The sequence below is a fragment of the Anolis carolinensis genome, chromosome 1 (assembly GCF_035594765.1).
Source record: "Anolis carolinensis isolate JA03-04 chromosome 1, rAnoCar3.1.pri, whole genome shotgun sequence".
NCBI classification, from domain to species: domain Eukaryota; kingdom Metazoa; phylum Chordata; class Lepidosauria; order Squamata; family Dactyloidae; genus Anolis; species Anolis carolinensis.
The window spans coordinates 262,367,446-262,388,737 of NC_085841.1; the positions used below are offsets into that span (position 1 = coordinate 262,367,446).

Sequence of the window (21,292 nt, forward strand, 5' to 3'; positions counted from 1 at the left end):
AAATGTCAGGTTCAAATAAATCTATATATCTATATCTATATCTATGTAATAACAGTCAGTGTATGTTTGTATGTATGTGAGTATGTGGCAGCTTTCTGATTGGCTGCCACTTACACAGACAACTACGACCGCCATGAATGACGGATCCTGACCAAACTTGACACACTTAATCCCCATGACGCACTTTACGCCCAGGTGCCGTTTGCGAGACGATGGACGATGGGTAATGGGATTTGTAGTATTTTCAATCGCTACGGCTCCCACAGGCCACTGCGACGTCCACCAGTGACGGAACTGGACCTAACTTGGCACACAGAACCCCCATGAACCCCTTTCTGTCCTGGGGCAGATTGGGGGAGGATGGACCAAGTAGCTTCACTCACTTCTTGCTCTGGAAGTTGTAGTTCACCCTTATACAGACAGCACTGAACCCAGCCGACGTCGGATCTGGACCAAACTTGGCACACTGCCTCATCATGCCCAACTGTGCATACAGGCAGGGTTTCTGGGTGATTTACCTTTGCCTCTGGGAGTTGTAGTTCACCCTTATACAGACAGCACTGAACCCAGCCAATTTCAGATGTGGACCAAACTTGGCACACAAGTTTCTCAAATGACCCGGGCACAGCCAGGTCCCCAAGCTAGTATATAATAAAAGTCAATGTATATATGTATGTATGTATCTGGGTATGTGGCAGCTTTCTGATTGGCCGCCACTTTAGCAGGCCACTGTGACCGCCAGGAAGGACGGACCTAGACCAAACTTGCCACACATAACCCCCATGACCCATTTTATGTCCTGGTGCTGTTTGGGGGATGATGGGCCACAGATGATGGGATTTGCAGTACTTTCAATCGCTTCGACTCCCACATATCACTGCCATGCCCACGAGTGGTGGAACTGGAACAAACTTCGCAGACAGCGCTCCCATGACCCCCTTTATGTCCTGGGGCAGATTGGCAGAGGACAGACCAAGGATGATGGGACTTGCAGTACCTTCACTCACTTCCCGACACCACTACAACTGCCAGGAATAACAGAATAGAATCAAACTTGGCACACATAGCCCATATGAGACAGTTTACACACTGCTGCAGTTTGGGGTAGGCCAAACCAAGGATTATGGGATTTGCAGTACCTTCACCCGATTCACTTCCCACAGACCATTGCGACCCACAGATGACACAACTGGACCAAACTTGGAACAAAGATGTAATGTGGCCCACTTTACACCCTAGTGTGGTGTGGGGAAGGATGTACTATGGATGATGGGTCCAAACTAGGCACATAGAGCCACCATGACCCACTCTATACCCTGGTGAAGATTGGAGGACGATGGTCCATAGACGATGGGAATTGCAATACCTTCACTCACTTCCTTAGAACATTGCAACCCCCAACGATGCCTGACCAAGACCAAACTTGGCTGATAGACCCCCCCCATGCTCCCCCTCTATTCTGCCTTGGTCAGACCACACCTGGAATACTGTGTCCAATTTTGGGCACCGCAGTTGAAGGGAGATGTTGACAAGCTGGAAAGCGTCCAGAGGAGGGTGACTAAAATGATTAAGCGTCTGGAGAACAAGCCCAATGAGGAGCGGCTTAAAGAGCTGGGCATGTTTAGCCTGCAGAAGAGAAGGCTGAGAGGAGACATGATAGCCATGTACAAATATGTGAGGGGAAGTCATAGGGAGGAGGGAGCAAGCTTGTTTTCTGCTGCCCTGCAGACTAGGACGCGGAACACTGGCTTCAAACTACAGGAAAGGAGATTCCATCTGAACATCAGGAAGAACTTCCTCACTGTGAGGGCTGTTCGGCAGTGGAATTCTCTCCCCCGGACTGTAGTGGAGGCTCCTTCTTTGGAGGCTTTTAAGCAGAGGCTGGATGGCCATATGTCGGGGGTGCTTTGAATGCGATTTCCTGCTTCTTAGTGGGGGGTTGGACTGGATGACCCATGAGGTCTCTTCCAACTCTACTATTCTATGATTCTATGATTCTACTCTACACCTGGGTGCTGTTTGGAGGGGGATTGACCATGGATGATGGGACTTCCATATGGGAGTTGTAGTTCACCTGCACCTAATGAACCCCACTGACCCTGGACCTGGGCAATACCTTCACTGGCTTCCTGAGAGCACTGCGATTCTCACTAACAAAGAATCAGTACCAAACTTGGTACACAGAGGCCCCATGACCCACTCTACATCCTGGTGTGGTTTGGAAGAGTTTGGACCATGGATGATGGGACTTGCAGTAGCTTCACTCACTTCCTGAGAGCACTGCAGCCCCCACCAATGTCTCATCAAAACCAAACTTGACACATACAGTTCCCATGACCTACTTTACATCCTTGCGCTCTTTGGAGTGGGATGGACCATGGATAAGGGGACTTCCATATGGGAGTTGTAGTTCACCTGCACCTAATGAACCCCACTGACCCTGGACCTGGACTAAACTTGGAACACAGGCAAACAATGCCTTTTATTTTTGTATTGCATCTTTTAAACATGCCTAGTGTGGAGTGTTAACCGCCTTGAGTCCCCACAGGGAGAAAGGCGGGATATAAATAAAGATAATAATAATACTAATAAGAAGCAATGCCCTTTCACTGTTGTACCTAATTAGGAAGCTGAAATCTTTGCTAAAGTACTGCAAATTATCAAGGCCTTTCTTTGCAGTCCACACTGTACCATCTGCTTGATCCTATTCTAAGTAGTCTGATGATTGCATGAAGAAAATAATCCAGTTTGGTGGTGGGGAGGAACGGGTCTATAGGATTTGGCAATAGCCTAAATTTGAGGAAAGGGAGAGAAAAGGAGAGTTAGATGTAAGTATATACCAGGAAGGTGAATAACATCACAGTCCTCCAGAGATTTACAGTTCTCTAGAGGAGAATGTGTCAAACTCATTCTCATTGAGGGTCACATCAGGCTTATGGTCACTGTCAAAGGACCATTGAATCCATGGACGGAGAATCCCTGGATACAGAGAGCCAACTATACATTTTTACATAGTGGTCAGTACTCTTAAGTTTTTACCCAATTTGGGTCTCCATATGTTATTGAACAACAACTCCTACCACTTTTTGTTATCTACCATGTGGACTGGGGATAATGAGAATTGCAACTCTGATAACGTTTTAATGTCAGGTATCATATCCACAAGCTTTATATCTAAATCCAAGCCCCACTAACTAAACAGAACAAACTGCAGCCTTCCAGATGCTACTGTACCACAACTCCCATCAGCTCTCGTCATGATGTCTAATGATGAGGAAGATATGAGTTGTTGTCCAGCATTTGGAGGGCTGCATAAAATGACATGGCAGGTCAGCTTTTAGTGTGACACATTTTCTCTAGTGTCTATGTGTGAAGACATAGGAGCGTGTGCAGTGCGGCAATTGGTTTAGTATTATTATCTGACCATTAATAGCTAATTAAAGAAGAAGAAGCTAGAATGAATCCGATGAGAGTTGAATGTTTACAATGTTTGTAACAAAATTGTACTAGGCTCTTCTGTTTTGCTCATTTTGAGCACAAAAAGGGTTAAACTCAGAAAAAGACATTACAGTGGGCCTCTCTAGATCCTCCAGTGTGATTCTATGGGATGTTAATGGGTCAAGTATAATGAAAATGTAAGGTTCACTATTATCCCCAGTTTCAGATATCCACAGGAGTTATGACTAACTTGTTTTAATTTTTAAAACACTGCCATGTGTGTTATTTTACCTGCCCATTTCTCAGATCCCCGTCCCTTTAAATATGTTTTCTCCTTGGTTTTTTTCCAGGTCCCAGATTACAACTACAGAGCTGAAGTGAAACAACTCATTCCTCATTTAAAATGTTTGGATGAAATGCCAGCAGATCAAACAGACTTACCTTCCCCGTGCAAGATGAACGAGGAATGGTTCCTTGTCAAGACATCAATCAAAGAAGGACATTTACTTGACCAGACTTCTGATTCTGGTATGCTAATATATTTTGTAAAGTTCATTTTTACTAATAGTAAAAGTTTTGCTTTTTGCTATGATTTTTTTGCCTTTTGCTTTTGCTATGATTCTTTCCATACTGTTGACAACCTCTTTATGAAAAAACAGGATTTAGGGCTATGTTGAAATGGCTTACACCAGTGTAGTCCAACCCACGGGCCACATACGGCCCACCTATTCATTTTTGTTGGCCCTTGCCCTTCTTATTAGAAAAATATTATAATTTAACATTTGGAAAAAATAGCTTACCCTTCTTACTGCTTTAATTTTTTAAGAAACTGCCATATAATGACCATATTAAATCTTCACTCTTTGATACTAAAGTTTTATTGGTCCTCAGGTAACTAAAGGTTGGACCATCTTATGTGTTGCAGTATCTCATTAGGATCATCTCTCTTCTCTTCCCCATGGCTTAGATTCAGAATCTATACCAAGTTGGCTCTGTTCTTCTATGAAGCTTCCTGTAACACAGTTCCCTGTACCTTCCAGACCTCAGACTGGACAAAGACCTCCCAGTGCCCATTTACTTTTTGGTTGTAGCACTCTCCTAGAGCCAACTGTTTGTGAGGAAGGCCTGCCTGAAGATGATGCCAGTGATTTGACTCATGGTAATGGAACAGCTTATGCTATTTTTGTAATAATTTTTATTCACGTTTTCGGGTAGGTTACATAAAAGGGTCAGGGTACAATCGTTAGGGAAGGAAAAGGGTAAGAAAGGGAAGGGGATAATTACAGGAATACTAAAGGTTGCTTTAGGGAAATGGGAAAATGAAGGGAAGGTAGGGAGGTTTAGGGTTAATGGGTTAATTTTGTCTTCTGTTCTTTGTTCTTCACGTTGTTCTCGTTTTGTTTATTTTATATTGTTTTTTAGACTCCTCCACATTTTATTTGCAGGAACTCCTCCTTATTGTTATTATCGTTGTTACTTTTTCTAAACTTTTAGTTTTTTCCTGTATTCTTCATATCGCTTCCAATCTATTGTTTTTTGTATTTTCCCTTTGCTTTCCCTTAACAAAAGGGTCAGTCTGTCCATATCATAGATACCTTCTAGTTTTTCTAGCCATTGCTCTTTTGATGGTATTTCTTGCAACTTCCATTGTTTTGCAATAGCTTATGCTATTCTTATCCTTCTCCTCTTTCCAAGCTATCTTTGAAAGAATGTGAGTAAACACAAAGTGATGTAGGAATTCTCACATAAATGTTCTTGAATGGCATATTTATCATGATCCCTCCTTGTAGATGTATTGTATGCACATTTCTGTATTCCTAATTTTCTAGACATTTGTCTATAAATAAGAACATGTACAAGGAGTACAAAGCATGGTTCAAATTGTATTAAGTTATTAGTTAGATGATGCTGTCTTTCAAGGGTCAGTCCTGTGTTGTTTGTGGTTTGTTCTTGTCTCTTGCTAGACAGAAAATCAAAGTGCTGCATTATATTGATTCACATTGTAAAAGCAGGTTGAATGTCATATTACCTTCAGCTGAGTGAAGTGAGAGATGCTTGGAGACTTTATTATCTGTACAATTTATTTACTGTATTTTTGCCCCGCTCTATCTTACCCCGAAGGAGACTCAGAGCAGCTTCCAAATTGGCAATCTCTGCCTCAGTTCACAACTGCATGTGTTTTGGAGGTAGTATCTTACCCACTAGGAAAATGTTCTTTGTTTAAAGCTTTCGTCTTTATGTCAAAAGATCAACACAGGAATAGCCATAACTTTATTTTCCTAAATGTATTCCTCCTTTTAAATATGGGAAACCTACTACATTGTCACATACAAGCAGACTGGATGTATTGGTATACAGAAAGGGGATTATGAGGCTGCAAAATGGTTAACTGAAACAAGTCCTTTTTTCTTTTTCTTTTTCTTTTTGGCCAGGTATCAACAGAGTCATATGTGGGAACCCCATCAAAGCTCTTCACGCACGAAGACAAAAGCTGGGAGTAGGCTTTCATTCCTATGTGCTTTTATTTTCTTCTTTGGCAAACCAGAGTGACATGAATTTGAATTGCATAGTTTTTAACTGTACAGCACCATGGTCATTGTCATAAGAAATATATTCTGGAGATGTTCAAGTGTATGTGTGCAGCCATAGATTTTGCCATTTCTTGGTGGGATATTAAGAGCATGGGGATACTGAGAACTGACAGATGTATATACAGTATATGTGTGTGTACATCTCATTGAAAACAGGACCCATTTTCATTAGCTGTAGCTACCATTATTTTTGATACAATGAATTAGAAAATTAAGAAGGGACAGAGCATTCCAATTGTACACCAGACATTATGATCATTGGGAGAAAGGGACTTTCTCCCCTGTATATCCACACATGTGCACCTCCTCTCTCTCTCTCTCTCTCTCTCTCTCTCTCTCTCAACATTATGCTTTGGAACACTCTTGGAGTAAAAAAAATTTTCACTACAATGATAGGAAACCGTGTAATTTTCTGAATAAATGTTCAGAGCTTCCCCAAAAGTCAGTTTTCTGGAAAGCCATGTGGCTTTCCCACAATGGCTATTGAGCATTTTTTTTAAATGAAAAAAAGCACAAAATGGAATGTTGCACAATTTCAAATGTTGCAAAGTTTTAAATGTGGTTTTTTTTCTGAAAGGACATGGGGAGAATAAAATGGAATGATGAGACATGGAACTTTCTAACATGATGGGCTGCGGCAGGGATGAAAAATAACATTGCTCAGCTTCAAATGCTGCACAGCTTTAACTTTAAAAATGGGAACAAGAATTACAGGTCTGAAAGTGAAAGAAATGGTGCATTGTTCATCAACAGACATTAGCACATACAGAGTGACGACACTTTTAATATATAGTTCTCTGTTCACATAGCTTTTTGTATTTTGTTCAATTTTCCTAGGTGCCCATATGGCAAAAAAATCAACTTTTTAAGATAGAAATCTGCACAGTATTTCAAATTGTGCAATTCACAAAGTGTGTAAATAAAGTTCTTGCAAAGCTGCAGGAACATCCTGGGTGCTGTTTCTTTTCTTTTCTTTAAGAATTTTACTAATTTTTTTTATACTACATCGAAAGAGTGAGAACAACCAAGGTATAGAAAAGTAGGGAAAAGAAAGGTAAAAGTTTACAATCTACAAAAATATACCCACACACAAAAAAAAACCCCAAAAAGCAAAAAAAAAAAAAGACTTCAATTCCATCTTCTTGGATAATATTTTCTTATTATTCAATAATATTTTTTCTTGCTAAGGAGAAAAAAAATAGCAAAATTGTCTCTTGTAATCTTCATTTTCTCAAATTATCCAGATAGTCCTGAAGATCGTCCCAATTCATTCTTTTCATTATCTAGCCTGTATTTTTCTTCAACAAAAAAGTCAATTCGTCCATATTCTTTATTTCTCTTATCTTCTCCACCCACTGCTCAATTGGTGGGACTGATTCCTGTTTCCATTCTCTAGCGGAAACAATTATAGCGGAAGTCGTAATATAAGTAAAAAGTTTATCTTCTTGTTCCGTCAATTGTAAGTCTAAATCTGTAAATCCTAATAGATAATACCCTGGTTTTCTTATAAATGTTCTTTTTAAAATATTTTGTGATTCTTCATGAATCTTCATTCAAAACTTTGTTGCTTCTTTGCAAGTCCACCACATGTGATAGAAGGAGCCAACTTGTTCTTTACATTTCCAGCACTTAACTGTTTTATACATTTTGGCTAATTGTTTCGGTGTAGTATACCATCTGTGGAACATTTTTATCCAATTCTCTTTCAAATCCATTGCATATGTATATTTTAATTTTTTGTTCCACATTTGTTCCCATTCTTTCATTTGAACTGGTCTTCTTAAATTTTGGGCCCATTTTATCATACAATTTTTTACCTGTTCCATTTCAGTCCGCCAGGTAAGTAATATATTATAAATATTTGATATTATTTTCTTTTCTAATTTTAAAATCCTATCCCAAGTCACCTCTTCCCAACTAAAACCTAATTTTTTATCTTGATTATAATAATCTTTGATTTGCATATAATGAACCAAGTAATATTGGGGAATTTTTGTTTTAGTTCTTCATACGTTTTAATATTATTTGTACTTTTAAACAAATCTCTATAGGTTGGCCATTTTCTCCATCCATCTCCATCCATCTTCTCTGGTGCACTTCCATAGGGGAGATCCATAAAGGTGTTTTAGAATAAAGTCGTTTTTTATATTTTTGCCAAACTCTTAATAGGGATGCTCTCACGAAATGATTGCCAATTTTTTCCCCTTTTTTCTCTTCCATACCATAAATAGGCATGCCATTCTACTCTTAAGTCATTTCCTTCTATATTTAAAAAGTCTTCTTTGTTCAGTAATATCCAATCTTTTATCCATGTCATAGCACATGCATCGTGGTATGCATTAAAGTCTGGGAGGCCCAAACCCCCTCTATTTTTCTTATCAATCATATTATCATATTTTATTCTTGGTCTTCCTCCGGCCCATATAAATTTTAGAATTTCTTTTCTCCATTTTATAAAAAGTGATTGACTTCTAATTATCAGGAGGTTTTGAAAAAGAAACATCAATTTCGGTAGTATATTCATCTTAACTAATGATATGCGGCCTAATAGTGACAACTTCAAATAAGTCCATTTTTGTAAATCCTTCTGTATTTTTTTCCAGGTTTCTTCTGGGTGCTGTTTCTTTACCTGCAAATGTTCCTGAGGGTTGGGAACTCTAAATTTTATCCCCATCAGGAAATTGTTGCATACCCAGTCTATCCCATTGTATACACGCTATATATAGTTATGCTTTGGTCATTGCTGTATTCAGGTTATACATTCTGCTTCTCAGAATGGTGAGCATTTTCCTGTTGTAAAAATAAAATTTACATTATTTGTTGGTCATGGTGGGAGGAACCACCCCATTATTAGAGAGTCTAATTTTCCCCCAACCATGTGAGAACTGGTGGATGGTTGGAGGAGAGGCACACATGTGGGTGATGTTTCTCTACTCAACTGTCTGAGTAAGGATCAATAAAGGGAAGAACACTACTAGTTTACATCCAGGACACAAGCAACAGATAAGACTGAGAACTGAAGTCTTCTGGCTGTGTTTCAGTCTGTCAAACCATGCCCTGCTCTCAACTCACTGTGGCTTGGTAGTACAAAATGTCCTGGGCATAATAGGATCTCTTTTATAAATAAGGATGTGAACTAAATTAAGTTGTAAAAAAATAAGAGATGTCATGTTTTTAGTAAATGTCAGGTGTCTCTGACACAATTCCACTCCTGTTGTAGCCTACAGTAGCAGACCTAGTCCAGCCACCACTTTCTTTATCTGAACACAGCCATAACTCTGAAGAGACGGATTGTATGAATGGGGAAGACCTCTCTGCTGAGCTAGAAGCCTTGGGAAAGCATCCTTACCAGTAAGAGTCCAGGTTTAATGTCTAAATCAGGAGTTAGTTGTTTCTCAAGTGAGCTTTTTGAGGTAAAACAGCTAGTGATTTTTTATCTCACTGAATAGAACTAACTTATAATAGCAAATTAGCTTCCATGATTTATCTTTCTATAACATCTCTAAGAGACATTAGGTAACAGGGGAGGATTTGTATGTTTTCCCAGGTTTTGGTGATGGGAGATTACATCTCCATCCAAAGCATGCACTAATCTTAAGATGTAAGTGTAAAAGTTGTGAAAACTCTCATTCATCACCAAACCAACCTCAAAGAGCCCATGCTTTGGGAAGATAACTCTGACTTATTGTATAAATAAAAGGCGGTTCAGCTTTCTGCCAGTTTCCAGTGATATCAAATAAGCATGTCAACCAACTTTTGGCATTGCTATGCAATTACCTTTTGTGATCAAACCCTCCTCAAATGAGGTAACCAAGTTACCTCATTTGTGGATGGCACAATTGATAGCTTATCTTTATGGTTTGAAAAATAAAAGTAGCATGAACAAATAATTCCTGAAGAACACATTGTTGTAACTTCAGCTCATATTAACTGCTTTCATTCATCCTCACTTTTGCTGTATAGTAACATGGGAAACTTTGGTTCCAGCAGAGGATCACCACTCTGGAAGGAATGCTGTGTGTGACATTCCTCCTAAATGGCATCAATATTTTTTCAGGGGTTTTGTCCCCAGACCATCACTTTAACATGGAAATGCAATATGTGAATCTGGGAGATTCAAGTGTGCATGATCCTTGCATCATATCTGTATGATGGGATTTCAAACGGAGAGGTATATATATTTATAGTCAGACCATCCACAGCTTGAAAGTATTCGAAAAATATTTATTTTTCCATTTTCTTATAAGAGACCCCATTTTACTTTGTCATTGTATATGATGGGACTTGATCTTCCATGGATTTTGGTATCCATGGGGGTGGTCCTAGTCCCAAACCTCAGCAGACACCAAGGGCCCACTGTATATCTAAACTGCCTTTTCACTGTTGCTTCCAAAACAGCACGAATTATAAAATGAAAAATCTTAAAACCAGATGCTGAAGACAAGTACAAAGCTAAACAATATATTAGGCCTAATTTCTCAAAACAAAATAAAACAGAATAATTGATTCCTGTTAACTGTAATGCCATTTAACAGAGCACCAAGTGAGCAGCTCACAGAGGAGAATCCTAAAGGTAGAGTCCCAAAGCTTTTGATTGCAGCTCTCTGTATGTCGTTTATTGTAGCCTAAAGTGTGAAGTCATCTTAAAACAGATGTCAAACTTGTGGTCCTCCAGATATTTGGGCCTCCAACTCCCAGAAGTGCTTGCCAGCTTGTACAGTGGCAAGGGATTCTGAGAGATGTCCAAAACATCCAGAGGGCCGCAAGTTTGACACCGCTTTCTTAAAGTGTTGTAAGATTTAGATTCTGCTAGAATTGGGGCAGGATGAACATCTAATTAAACAATTTAAATCTCTGACAGGCATCTGCAAGCCTTCCAAAGAGAGAAGTCATCACAAATACTAAAAATAACACACAGTGAAGAGGACAAAGAGGAGGGAGAACAAGACTGCAGACTTAATGATAGCACTAAAGAAGACCAGAAAGAAACTGTTCAGGACATCATGGAAATCGCATCACCCAATTCCTCCTCTCATTCCATTCTTTCTCATTCGTCATCAGGTAGATGTCACAATGCTTGTCCGGATGATATGTGCGCCATTACCACCCACTTACAGTGACGTAACAGTGACGAGCTTATTTATAATGCAACAACCACTTTGGGGAGCAAAGAGCTTTTCTTCCCAGAAACAGAAATCTCAGTGCTTTTTTGAGAGAGCTGACAGGCGTCCCATCATTCTAAAGTGACATTTGATATGACACTTACAACCTACATTAACTTTAAAAAGCTAGGGAAATGAACCCTGAGAAACCCAGAGGATCTATCGCTACACTGTAAGTTGACCTGACCCTTTGGAACATAGCTGAGCCACACAGATACCTTCTCATATAGTTTCAAATACAGAGAAGAGTTTGACTCAATTGCTGCTAGAAATGCAGCTAGTAGCAGCTATTAAACAGACATTTCTGAGGCAAATTTTCATATAATACAATGGCAAATCCAGCTCTCCTTAGGGTTCATAAGACAATGCATAACAGACAGAAACAGATTTAATAACGGTATAAAATAGATTAAAACCGACTCTTAACTACCAACATCAAAATCCTCACACAACCGTCTTAAAACATAAAAAGTTGTATGAGGGATATGGTTGATAACCTCAGATAAATATCCAAATTTTATTATCTTCTTAATAAAACACAACATGGTTTAAAGTGATCTGGGAGTTAGACTTGAAAGAATCCTTATTAAACAGAATATGGGCCAAAATTTGCTCCCTCCCCCCCCCCCCCCAAACTATTTTGATTAGCTTCAGTTTATATTCTGGAAAACACATTCAAATGTGTTGAAGACATGGTTTAGAAGACAACTTCAGATTTTCAGAATTAAAGATACAGTATGTAGCCCTTGTTGGAAGGACTGTAGTCCTAGCTGCACCTATTGCCCAGTTCTCACTTCCTTTTGGAGTTTGATTATTCAAGAACTTTCCTCTGTATTGAAAATGCCAGTTGTGAAAAATCCCAAACGATTAGGTCTTTTTGGAATAAGTGATAACACTCTTTTATGTAAGCATCTTGTGATATTTTAAAGTTGTAATAAAAAAATTGTTCGGTAATATCTTATTGGGCAAAGGAAAAGTTTATCCAGATTCATCTCATTTAAAATAGTATCTGTTTGTCCAATATATTAATGATGAAAACTTAGATAGTAGTGTTCCAAACAAATACAGGGTAGAATGGAAAAATAAGTAGGAGAAGAACAAATTTGGATAATTTGGACTGTTCCGTTTTCACAATGTTTTAATTTAAGTAATAGTAGGATTTTTGAGCAAGGACTAATTTTGCAGCAGAGTTAACCACTGTGTGTGTGTGTGGGGGGGGGGGGGATAAGAGGGGAAGAGAATATTGTTATTTTTGTTTGATTTGTACTTTATAATTTAACTTCAAAAAAAAGATAATGTCTTATGAAGGAACTTGTTCTTGGCTTCCCAGCAGAAACTCTGTAGGGATGGTTCCAACCAGTCTTTCCTTGATGGAGATTTCAAAAACTGAGGCAGTACCATAAAAGAAGCCCTGTCTCATGTATTCTAATGTGGTTTTAACTTTAAAGTTTTAATGGATTTTACTGTGATTTTTAATATTGTTTATTTAATTTATTTAATTTTGTTTTAATATTTACTTATTTGCATATTTGAAAGTATATAGTAATACTTTTATGTTAAACTGCTTTGAGTCACCTTTGGGAGAGAGAAAGCGGGATATAAATAAATAAATAAAATTCACCCTAGCCTCCTCCCATGAGAGGAAATGGAACAGGGCTTCTACTGAGGGTTCAAAAATTCTTAGCAGTCTTCTAAGGGAAAAATCAGTATGCTGTCCCTGAAACATTTATGGCTTTATAGATCAAAACCAACATCTTGAATTGAGAGTGGATGCAGACTAGAAATCAGTACAGTTGATACAAGACTGATGGTGTGTGGCCTTCTAAAGTGGTGGTTCTCAATCTTTGGTCCTCCAGGTTTTTGGACTTCAGCTCCCACAATTCCTAACAGTTGAAAAACTGGCTGGGGTTTCTGGGAGTTGAAGTCCAAAACACCTGGAGAACCAAATGTTAAGAACCACTGTAAGCATTCACCAGACATTACTCTTGCTGCAATCTTTTTTGTAGTATTAACTTCCCACATTTTTCAGTAGTCTAATATGAAGGTATGAACCACTGTGGCCAAATCTACCTTTCCTAAAAAAAGGGGGCAGCTATTGAAGCAGCTGAAGCAGAGCAAAGGCCATCCATTGTGGCCACATGGTTTTCCCCAAACAGTGCAACCTAATCCAAAACAGACTGCAAAACAGACTGTAACTCAAGTCCACCTGGTACACAGGGTAGCATGCAGAGTTACGGACCAGACTTTTTTCATTGTATTTTTTTTATAAAATTGAGATATTTCAAGTACATTAAAGACAAAGAAAATATCCAATCACAAGTAAAGAGAAATAAGCAAAAGAGAAAACTATGCATTGACTTCTAATTATCCTAACAATGACGCTATCTATTTCTCTTTCCTTTAAAATAAGATTTCTCTCCCTCCTTAAATTCTCTCAACAAGAGTCTCCTCTTTTTGTCTATTTGTAGTTAACTGAAAAGTTTTCTCCCTCTTTTTTTCCTTTTTTAAACATATACATTTTAGACAACATCGAGCAACAATCAGACTGTACAGAAAGAGAGAGAGTAACAAGTATACAGTACATGTTTGCATAATTAACAGAAGACAAAAAGTTAAAGTAAAATACATTGCAACACTAAATGCTACACCTATAACACTGTTAAATAAATAGTGAAATGTTACTTCCAATTAGTATACTAACTCTCTTTTCTTTTTAAAAATAATTCTAAATTTGACTTTAAATTTTTATTTTTATATATAATTCAATTCTACATATTTTTCAATATGAAAAGGATCACTGAGTTCTATTCTTTTTGTAATATGTACATGCAAATAATTATAGTTTTACATAACATTGTATATTTAACTTGAATAGTAAGCGTGTTTTTCTCCAGTTGAAAAGCTCTGCATACATAATGAGAAAGTCCAGCTGAACTTTATGGTTCTTATTTCTATATATACAAGCACACAAAAATGCTGACAGTCCTACAGGGTTGTAGAACTGTCATAGATGAGTTCAGGCCGTTCTTCTCACCTTAGTATGAACAAGAGTGATTGATTTAAAATTTATAAACACCTCTTGGCTGTAGCGATTATTAGTGTACTTATTAGTAATGAGTATTAATAGTGTCTGTAACATTCTGCTTCTAAACTGATGTGCTTTCCTTTTTATTTCAGAGTCATCTGATGTCCCAGAAAATGCAGTACCAACCATTGTAAAGCATACGCTCACACCCTCTCCTCCAAAATGTCCCTCCCCTGCATCTATACGGAGTATTAAAGGTGGACTTGTCAGAGCCAGACACCTGAAGATGCCCCATTCAAAAAAGGCAGCTCTGCTAAAGCCACAGTCTCCATCACTTATGAACAGGAATATGGTGCATCATGTAGTGGAGAAGATTGGTGTGCTGAATCTCCACAGAAGAACAGATACCTCCTCTAATGTTGTAGAACAGAGGTGTAGTAAGATTTGTGGCACTAGCAGCAGTAGTCCCAGCTCAGGAGCAGAAGAAGTCGGAACAACAAACAATAGGTTTGTCTACTTAATGTTTTGTCAGATTGCTAAACCAAATAAAAACAAATCTTCATTGGAGAAAGGCTGGTTCATCACTATAACCAGGGCTGAGCTAGGCATGCCTGGAGCCTGTTGAATAAAATAGGCTTAAGCTTATCTAACTCTCTGTCAGACTGTGGCCAAAATATATTGATCTTAAACTTTAGTTGCCCTTTCATCTTGGGCGATGTTGTCCTTGTAAAACAGTTCTAAGAAGCTTCACAGACAATTTGCATCTAAGATCAGCTGCTTTCCAGCTCATTTCTGTCACATCTTTCCCTTTCATATAGTACTTATTGATTATCTATTAGTCTGGTTTTCAGATGGAAAAGAAATGTCTCCCAGAGTGGCTTGTATTAGTCAATATTTTAAAATAGTGCTGTGGCTGATGCAGGACAAGACCCAAGCCTAGCCCTCAGGTTGACCATTTAAAAAGGCAGAACCTGCAATCTTTTCTCCTTTAGACGTGAAAGAGAGGAATTAGATATTGTCAGAATGGAGTGGTGAGCTGTAAATCAGCATTTAGATTCACTACAGGCTAGGTTGGTGTTCCCTTGTTGGGTTTACTTGGAGAGGAGTGCTGATATCCAGTGGCCCTCTAGACTGAGGTAGAGAAAATGCAGGCCACTTACATCAGGGGTCCCCAAAGTAAGGCCTGTGGGCTAGATGAAAGCCTCCAAGGTCACTGACTCAGCCCTGCCCTGACCTAAACCTTAGACTTAGGGTCACCCCAAGTCTCAAACGACTTGAAGGCACACAACAACACTCCTAATTAAGTTAACTATCTCATCAGCCAAAAGCAGGCCTACACTTCCCATTGAAATATTGGTAAATTTATGTTGGTTAAAACTGTTCTTCATTTTAAATATTGTCTTATTCTTTCATATATTTTTGCACTACAAATAAGATATGTGCAAATATATGTACAAATAAGATATGTGCAGTATGCATAGGAATTTGTTCATGTTTTTTTTTTTTTCAAATGATAGTCCACCCATCCACCTCCACCAACAATCTGAGAGATTGTGAACTGACTTTCGGCTTAAAAAGTTTGAGGACCCCTGACTTACAGCCTCAACTCCCTTTTTTCAGCAATGCCTTTTTACAATTTTGAGAAATGAAAGAAGGTAGAAAAAAGTCACTCGTAAAGGTTAGGCTTTGATTCTTGGAAGTCTCTGGAATCAAATAACAGACTACTTCATTTAACAACCCCCCCCCCCCCAAATGCCAAGGCTACCAAAAACAATTTAATTGGAAATTACTTCTGGTAACTTGAAACAAATTCCTGGCCTCAGAGATCTTTCATGTTTTAGCACATATTGTCTGTGTTGAAACAGGGACCTATTTATGGAGACCAGGGTTCTATTGAAAATTACAACATAGATTCTATAAGCCTATAGTTGTGCAATAACACATTCTCCATGTTAATGGGAGGGACAAAGGTGTTGAAGGTGTTAGTTCTCTTGTGAATATACACTACTAGTTTGGTCTCCCAAACATACAAATGCCTACTCACTATGTGTTTCTTCTCTTTAGAGCTATTTTGGATGGTGACCTCAATGGCATGATAAATATGCATCAACCTGTTGTCCAGTCATGCCTACGAAAACCAAGGCAATTTTCAGTACTGAATATTGCCCGCCCTCTGACTACCAAGGCTGCCATGCAAAGCTTGCCAAAAAAGCCAGAGATCTCAATGACAACTCAAAGCAATACTCCAGATTTTTAGGAAATGCTCTGAGCAGCTGAGCAAATACTGTTGTCAAATCACAGAAGCATTCAGTCGCTTTCTGTGCTTCCCATCTTCTGATCAGCAACACAAGCTGCCTTCTCTGATTCATCCTGATCACTGAATACAACAGTGCCTCGAGGCAAGCACAAAAATTTATTTACCTCCAACAAAAATTCTGCTGTAAAGAGAGAATCTACGTGTTTCCAGTAAACCATTTTAGCAGACTTCATAAGAAAAGGAGAGGAACTTGGTGTGCCCCAAACCTCTGCACGTGTCTGCTTACCTACCTGATGTTTAGCGCAACAGCATGGCTGACTTTGGCCCCCTTGACTCAGCCACTGGGAGGAAAGTACAGATAATCGTTCAGCATTCAGTTGCAGTTATTTTCACGTCAGCACTCTGCCAAATTGATGTGTTCCCTTTAGTAAGCAGACAGACTAGGAAAGTAATGTCGCTGAAATTGTCTGGGACCAGAATTGAGTATGATTTCCAAGTTCTTTGGTCAGGACTCCCATTCACAAAAAATATCCTTGACTCATGTGCCAGCTTCAATTCCACAGCATTGTGGACACTACAGTCCATTATTCTATAAATTGTCATTTTCGGGTATGGACTTGCTGAGCAGCTCAAAAGAGATGTGTGGCATTGATCCAGAATTGCTGTTATACAGTTATGTCTGAATTTTGGGGGACTGATGTAAAAACCTCTTTGCATTGGATGTGCTTGATTTCCAGTGATCTTCCATTTATTTTTTCCCCTCATACTTTCTCACAGCAAATGTACTTTTGGGCAAATATACTGTAATTTCTTTTTTCTGGATCAGTTTCTGATTGATACTGAAAAATATATTGTGTTAAATATCTTTAAAGGAAACAATTGTGGGGAGATTACCTTATCTGAATGTCATATGATGTGGAAGTCTATACATTGGAGAAACCTGATTTGGTTTACATAATCAAGCCCTTGGCAATGCATATAATTTCAACCAGTCCCTGTTTTGCAGTGAAATGGTAAAATTGATCATATGAACTAGCAACTCACATGTAAGACTAGCATCAGACTTGCTGCTGGTGGAACCTGTCACAATTAGTGCTGGCCATATCTGTGACTTCCCAGATCACATTGCATCTTTGTCTACACAAATCCAAGGAAGCAATGGGGCCATCTGGGAGCAAAACAAAAGCTTTATGAGAGCTGTCACTTGGGTATTTGTATGTGCGGATGTATAACATGATTGTTTTGGAAGCAAATACCGCGCTATATTTGTAAAACAATATTATATTTTCTGGACTCCTGTTTAGAATTCTTAAATTATCCAGTACCCAAGAATACAGCACAAAATCAAGAAGGTAACCAATGATAATTCAAAACATGTAGCTTGTACTTTTTGTTGAAGACAAATCATTCAAAGAACATGAAATGCTATTGGTCCTTTCTAACCAAGAACGTGCAGGGCATTTTTAGTGTAACAAGGAAAAGAACTATCTAGAGTGGAAGGAGCATAGGCTTATAAAGGAGTAGTATCACAATATATAGAATGGTACTTTACAGGGACAGTAGGAAAATTAGCCTTAAAAACTAATTAAGCTTGTTTTCTTTCAATCTCTCAGTTTGCAATTAGGATTACAATGCTACCTCTGTCTGAATGATGATATTGGAGGAAGCTCAGCCTAATATGTTCACACAGCATCTCTCGGTAAACGTGTGTGGCAGTAGGTGTTGGGCAGATTGTATAAGCCATACTAAAATGCACTCAGGGAAATAAATGAGATTTCACTTGGGCGTAATATTCTATCAAGTGAGTATTCTCTACATCTCTACCCAAGTCTTTTTATTTAAATATGGAATGTGTCCCATTCACAGAGGAATAGCTAGGCAATCCCATTTTAAGTGCATAACAAACCAACTAAAAAAAATCTATGAGAAAGGGTCCTTATGCCTCCCTTCCCTTTAGCTTACTTCACAACAAGAAAGTGCAATTCACAACCTACATGGGGCCCATGGGGGCGCATTTTATAGCCTCCAAATCCCCAGACTTCTACATTTTAAATATATTTTGCCTGGGGTGGGGGTGACTCAAAGTGGCCAAAACCAGCTAGAAACCACCAGCAAATGTGTAAATTTTGCCCAACAATGCACACATCTCCAATCCTCCAATAAAAAATGAAAAATAAAATTGGAAGTTACATCGCTTCTGCTCATGTCAGAAGTACTAGAGCACCTCCTTCCCAGAAGGGTGAGGAATGTGAAAGGAAAGAAACAAAATGACATCTATAGTTGCCCATCCAGCAAGTAAGTGGGAGTTTCAAGCTTTTTTTTCAATTTCTCTGATGTAGAAAGTGAGCCAAGTTGGGGAGAAAATGCTGTAGGAGAGAGGCTGATGAGTAAGGCCTAAGAGAAAAAGGCAGAACCAGAGCCGCACTTCTTTCTTTCTGAACCACTGGGGAAATTGTATGCATAATGGATGCCTAGTTCAAGCCAAACCATTTGCCTTGTCCAAAATTCTATAGCATCTTTGGGTTAACAACTAAACATTCAACACTTCATCTGGAAACATGTTCACATGATGTCAGCATGCTCCATTTTTCTCTGTCTCTAGAATCCACTGAAGGCACTCCAAATGTGATGGTCCTTCCACCTTCCAAAACCATTCACTTGATCTCAAGAGTCATATTTGAATTGGATTTGCAAGGCATTCAAGTACAGTTTCTTGCCAGATGAATTGTGGGAATGCATTGTGTATTTAAAGAAATGAGGCAAGCCTCTTTTGCTGCTAAGTCAAAATGTTATTTATAATACCTCCTTAGGTGCAAATCAGTAATGGTAGGCATATAGGTCATGTACTTGAAACCATATCTTGAGCGAGCGCTTTTCTGTCCTATAAGAGAAACCATGGGAAGTGTAGTATCCAATGTAGTCTTGAACTCCTGAAGAAAAAGAGATTTCTATTATCAGAAAGATATATTAAAAACAGATGAATCTTTGGCAGTTGTCAATTAAGGTAGATTTCATAAAACATTATTACAGCGTTTCTCCAAATCCAGAATCTTGATCCTGGAATCAATATTCATACAAAAAGCAGAGAGACCATAAAGAGGAATAGTAGGCATAATCTTGTTTCTTTAGGAAATTGGTGTTTTTTGGTGTGCCATCACATTATTAATGATATCAGATCAAGAGCCCATGTGTTTTATCGAAGGCATTCACGGCCAGAATCACTAGAGTGTTATGTAGTTTCCAGGCTGTATGGCCATATTCTAGCAGCATTTTGTCCTGATGATTTGCCTGCATCTGTGGTTGGCATTTTCAGAGGATCCTCTAAAGAGGCCAGCCACAGATGCAGGTGAAACTTCAATTAAAAATGCTGCTAGAACACTGGCCATACAGCCCAGAAACCACATAACACTCCAAGAGCCCTTGTACTGTAGATGCCCCCCCTCCCCAATCTCAATCTCATTTTCCCCACTCTAAAATCAATAGTAGATCTTAACACAAATTAGGATCAGTATTTCTCCTCTAAAATATGTGGAACCTGAGGCAGAAGCAAATACTTGATATAAGCTCAAATCTGTAGAATGTACTTCTTCACACAGCAAAGAATTAAACTGGAATTCTCTATCTATGGTGCCCAATTCAAAAGTAAACTGGATAAATTCATGCAGGATAGAGCTATGGATGCTTGTTGGGTCATGATGGGTGTGTATATTTCTCCAAGTACCAGCAACAGTGTCCCTCTGTGCATTCACTGCTGGAGAGCATGTTGCATTCATGTCCTCCCATAGGTTTCAAGTTGGGTGCTAGAGGGAAAAATGCTGGACTAGACAATTACATCTCATCTTGTTTGTTCATTAGATGTTAAGAATACCAGCAACATATTGTGGATCTCTGAAAAATTCATTTTCCATCTTATAAGACTGTACTAGTGAAATGCTAACTGATTTGACAGATGAAACTGGGTGTAGCAAAGCCACATCATTCCCACACGAAGCTTAACTGTGACATTGTTGTTATTTGTATCTGCCATATAGCTTCTCCATTGCTTAATCTAAGATGCCTGCAAAAACCATATCCAATGCTGGGAGTTTTACAGGTGTTTCTGGTGTAATTTGCAGAGCTGAATGATTAAATGTAATATAGCGGGAAATGTTGCCTGAACATGTGGAAGATATTGGATGGGGAGGGGCATTTTTTTCTGTTCCCAATGGATACCATAGTAAGTTATCATTTCAGTTATCAACCCTTACCTAATAAAGCAATTTGAATGAGCAGGTTGTGTGAATTCATGAAATTTTTGAGGATTCAGCTAGGACAACATTGATTACACTCATAGAAAATATCCCAAAGTTTTGTTAAGTTATGTAGAAATGGAATGTCTTTTCAAAGTCATATCCCACTTCTCAGTGTGAACTAGGGTACTTTTTCACTTAAAAACTAGTGTGACATTTAGGGAGGAGAAATTTACTGAAAAAATGGCAGTCATTTTTCCCCACAGTGTATTGTGCTCAATGTGAATCTCAGTAGAGTCCCTGCCATCTTTTGATGCTACTAATCATACCCTGTCACTTTGTATTTGCAAGAAACCAAGAAGGAGCATTAGTACTTTATATCTCCTTGGAGGTAATGGAATTTGCAGTGCACTATCAAATCATCATTTAAATAGATCAACCAATATGTATCTATATAAGAGATTTCCTTGTTAATAACTCAGCACCAAGAGGAAGGCTCTCCATCCAGAGTTTGCTTATTGAACTGGCCCAGTTCCAAGGAGTCCATGTTGGTGCATAGACTGCAAAGAATAAACTATAAATCAAACTTT

The 21,292-nt window shown here is 38.6% G+C and overlaps 2 protein-coding genes across 6 annotated transcripts in view; one reads left to right on the forward strand and one right to left on the reverse strand.

Annotated features, from left to right (window-relative positions):
• The window catches only part of lrrc56 (leucine rich repeat containing 56), a 52,894-nt gene extending 35,601 nt beyond the window's left edge, over window positions 1-17,293 (forward strand). The window contains exons 7-13 of one of the 2 annotated variants that reach the window (XM_003214782.4): window positions 3,789-3,966; window positions 4,406-4,597; window positions 5,871-5,935; window positions 9,250-9,380; window positions 10,891-11,090; window positions 14,369-14,723; window positions 16,281-17,293. In XM_003214782.4, coding sequence (XP_003214830.2) covers window positions 3,789-3,966; window positions 4,406-4,597; window positions 5,871-5,935; window positions 9,250-9,380; window positions 10,891-11,090; window positions 14,369-14,723; window positions 16,281-16,473 — 1,314 coding nt within the window. In that variant the 3' untranslated portion in view covers window positions 16,474-17,293. Of the gene's footprint in view, window positions 1-3,788; window positions 3,967-4,405; window positions 4,598-5,870; window positions 5,936-9,249; window positions 9,381-10,890; window positions 11,091-14,368; window positions 14,724-16,280 lie in introns of those variants that run through there. The other variant, XM_062967582.1, reaches the window with a different exon arrangement.
• Window positions 17,294-17,834: 541 nt separating this feature from the next.
• lmntd2 (lamin tail domain containing 2) overlaps window positions 17,835-21,292 on the reverse strand; it is a 73,076-nt gene continuing 69,618 nt past the window's right edge. For all 4 annotated transcript variants that reach the window (XM_062967579.1, XM_008108600.3, XM_062967578.1 and 1 more), the window contains one exon: window positions 17,835-19,403. In XM_062967579.1, coding sequence (XP_062823649.1) covers window positions 19,263-19,403 — 141 coding nt within the window. In that variant the 3' untranslated portion in view covers window positions 17,835-19,262. The remainder of the gene's footprint in view (window positions 19,404-21,292) is intronic.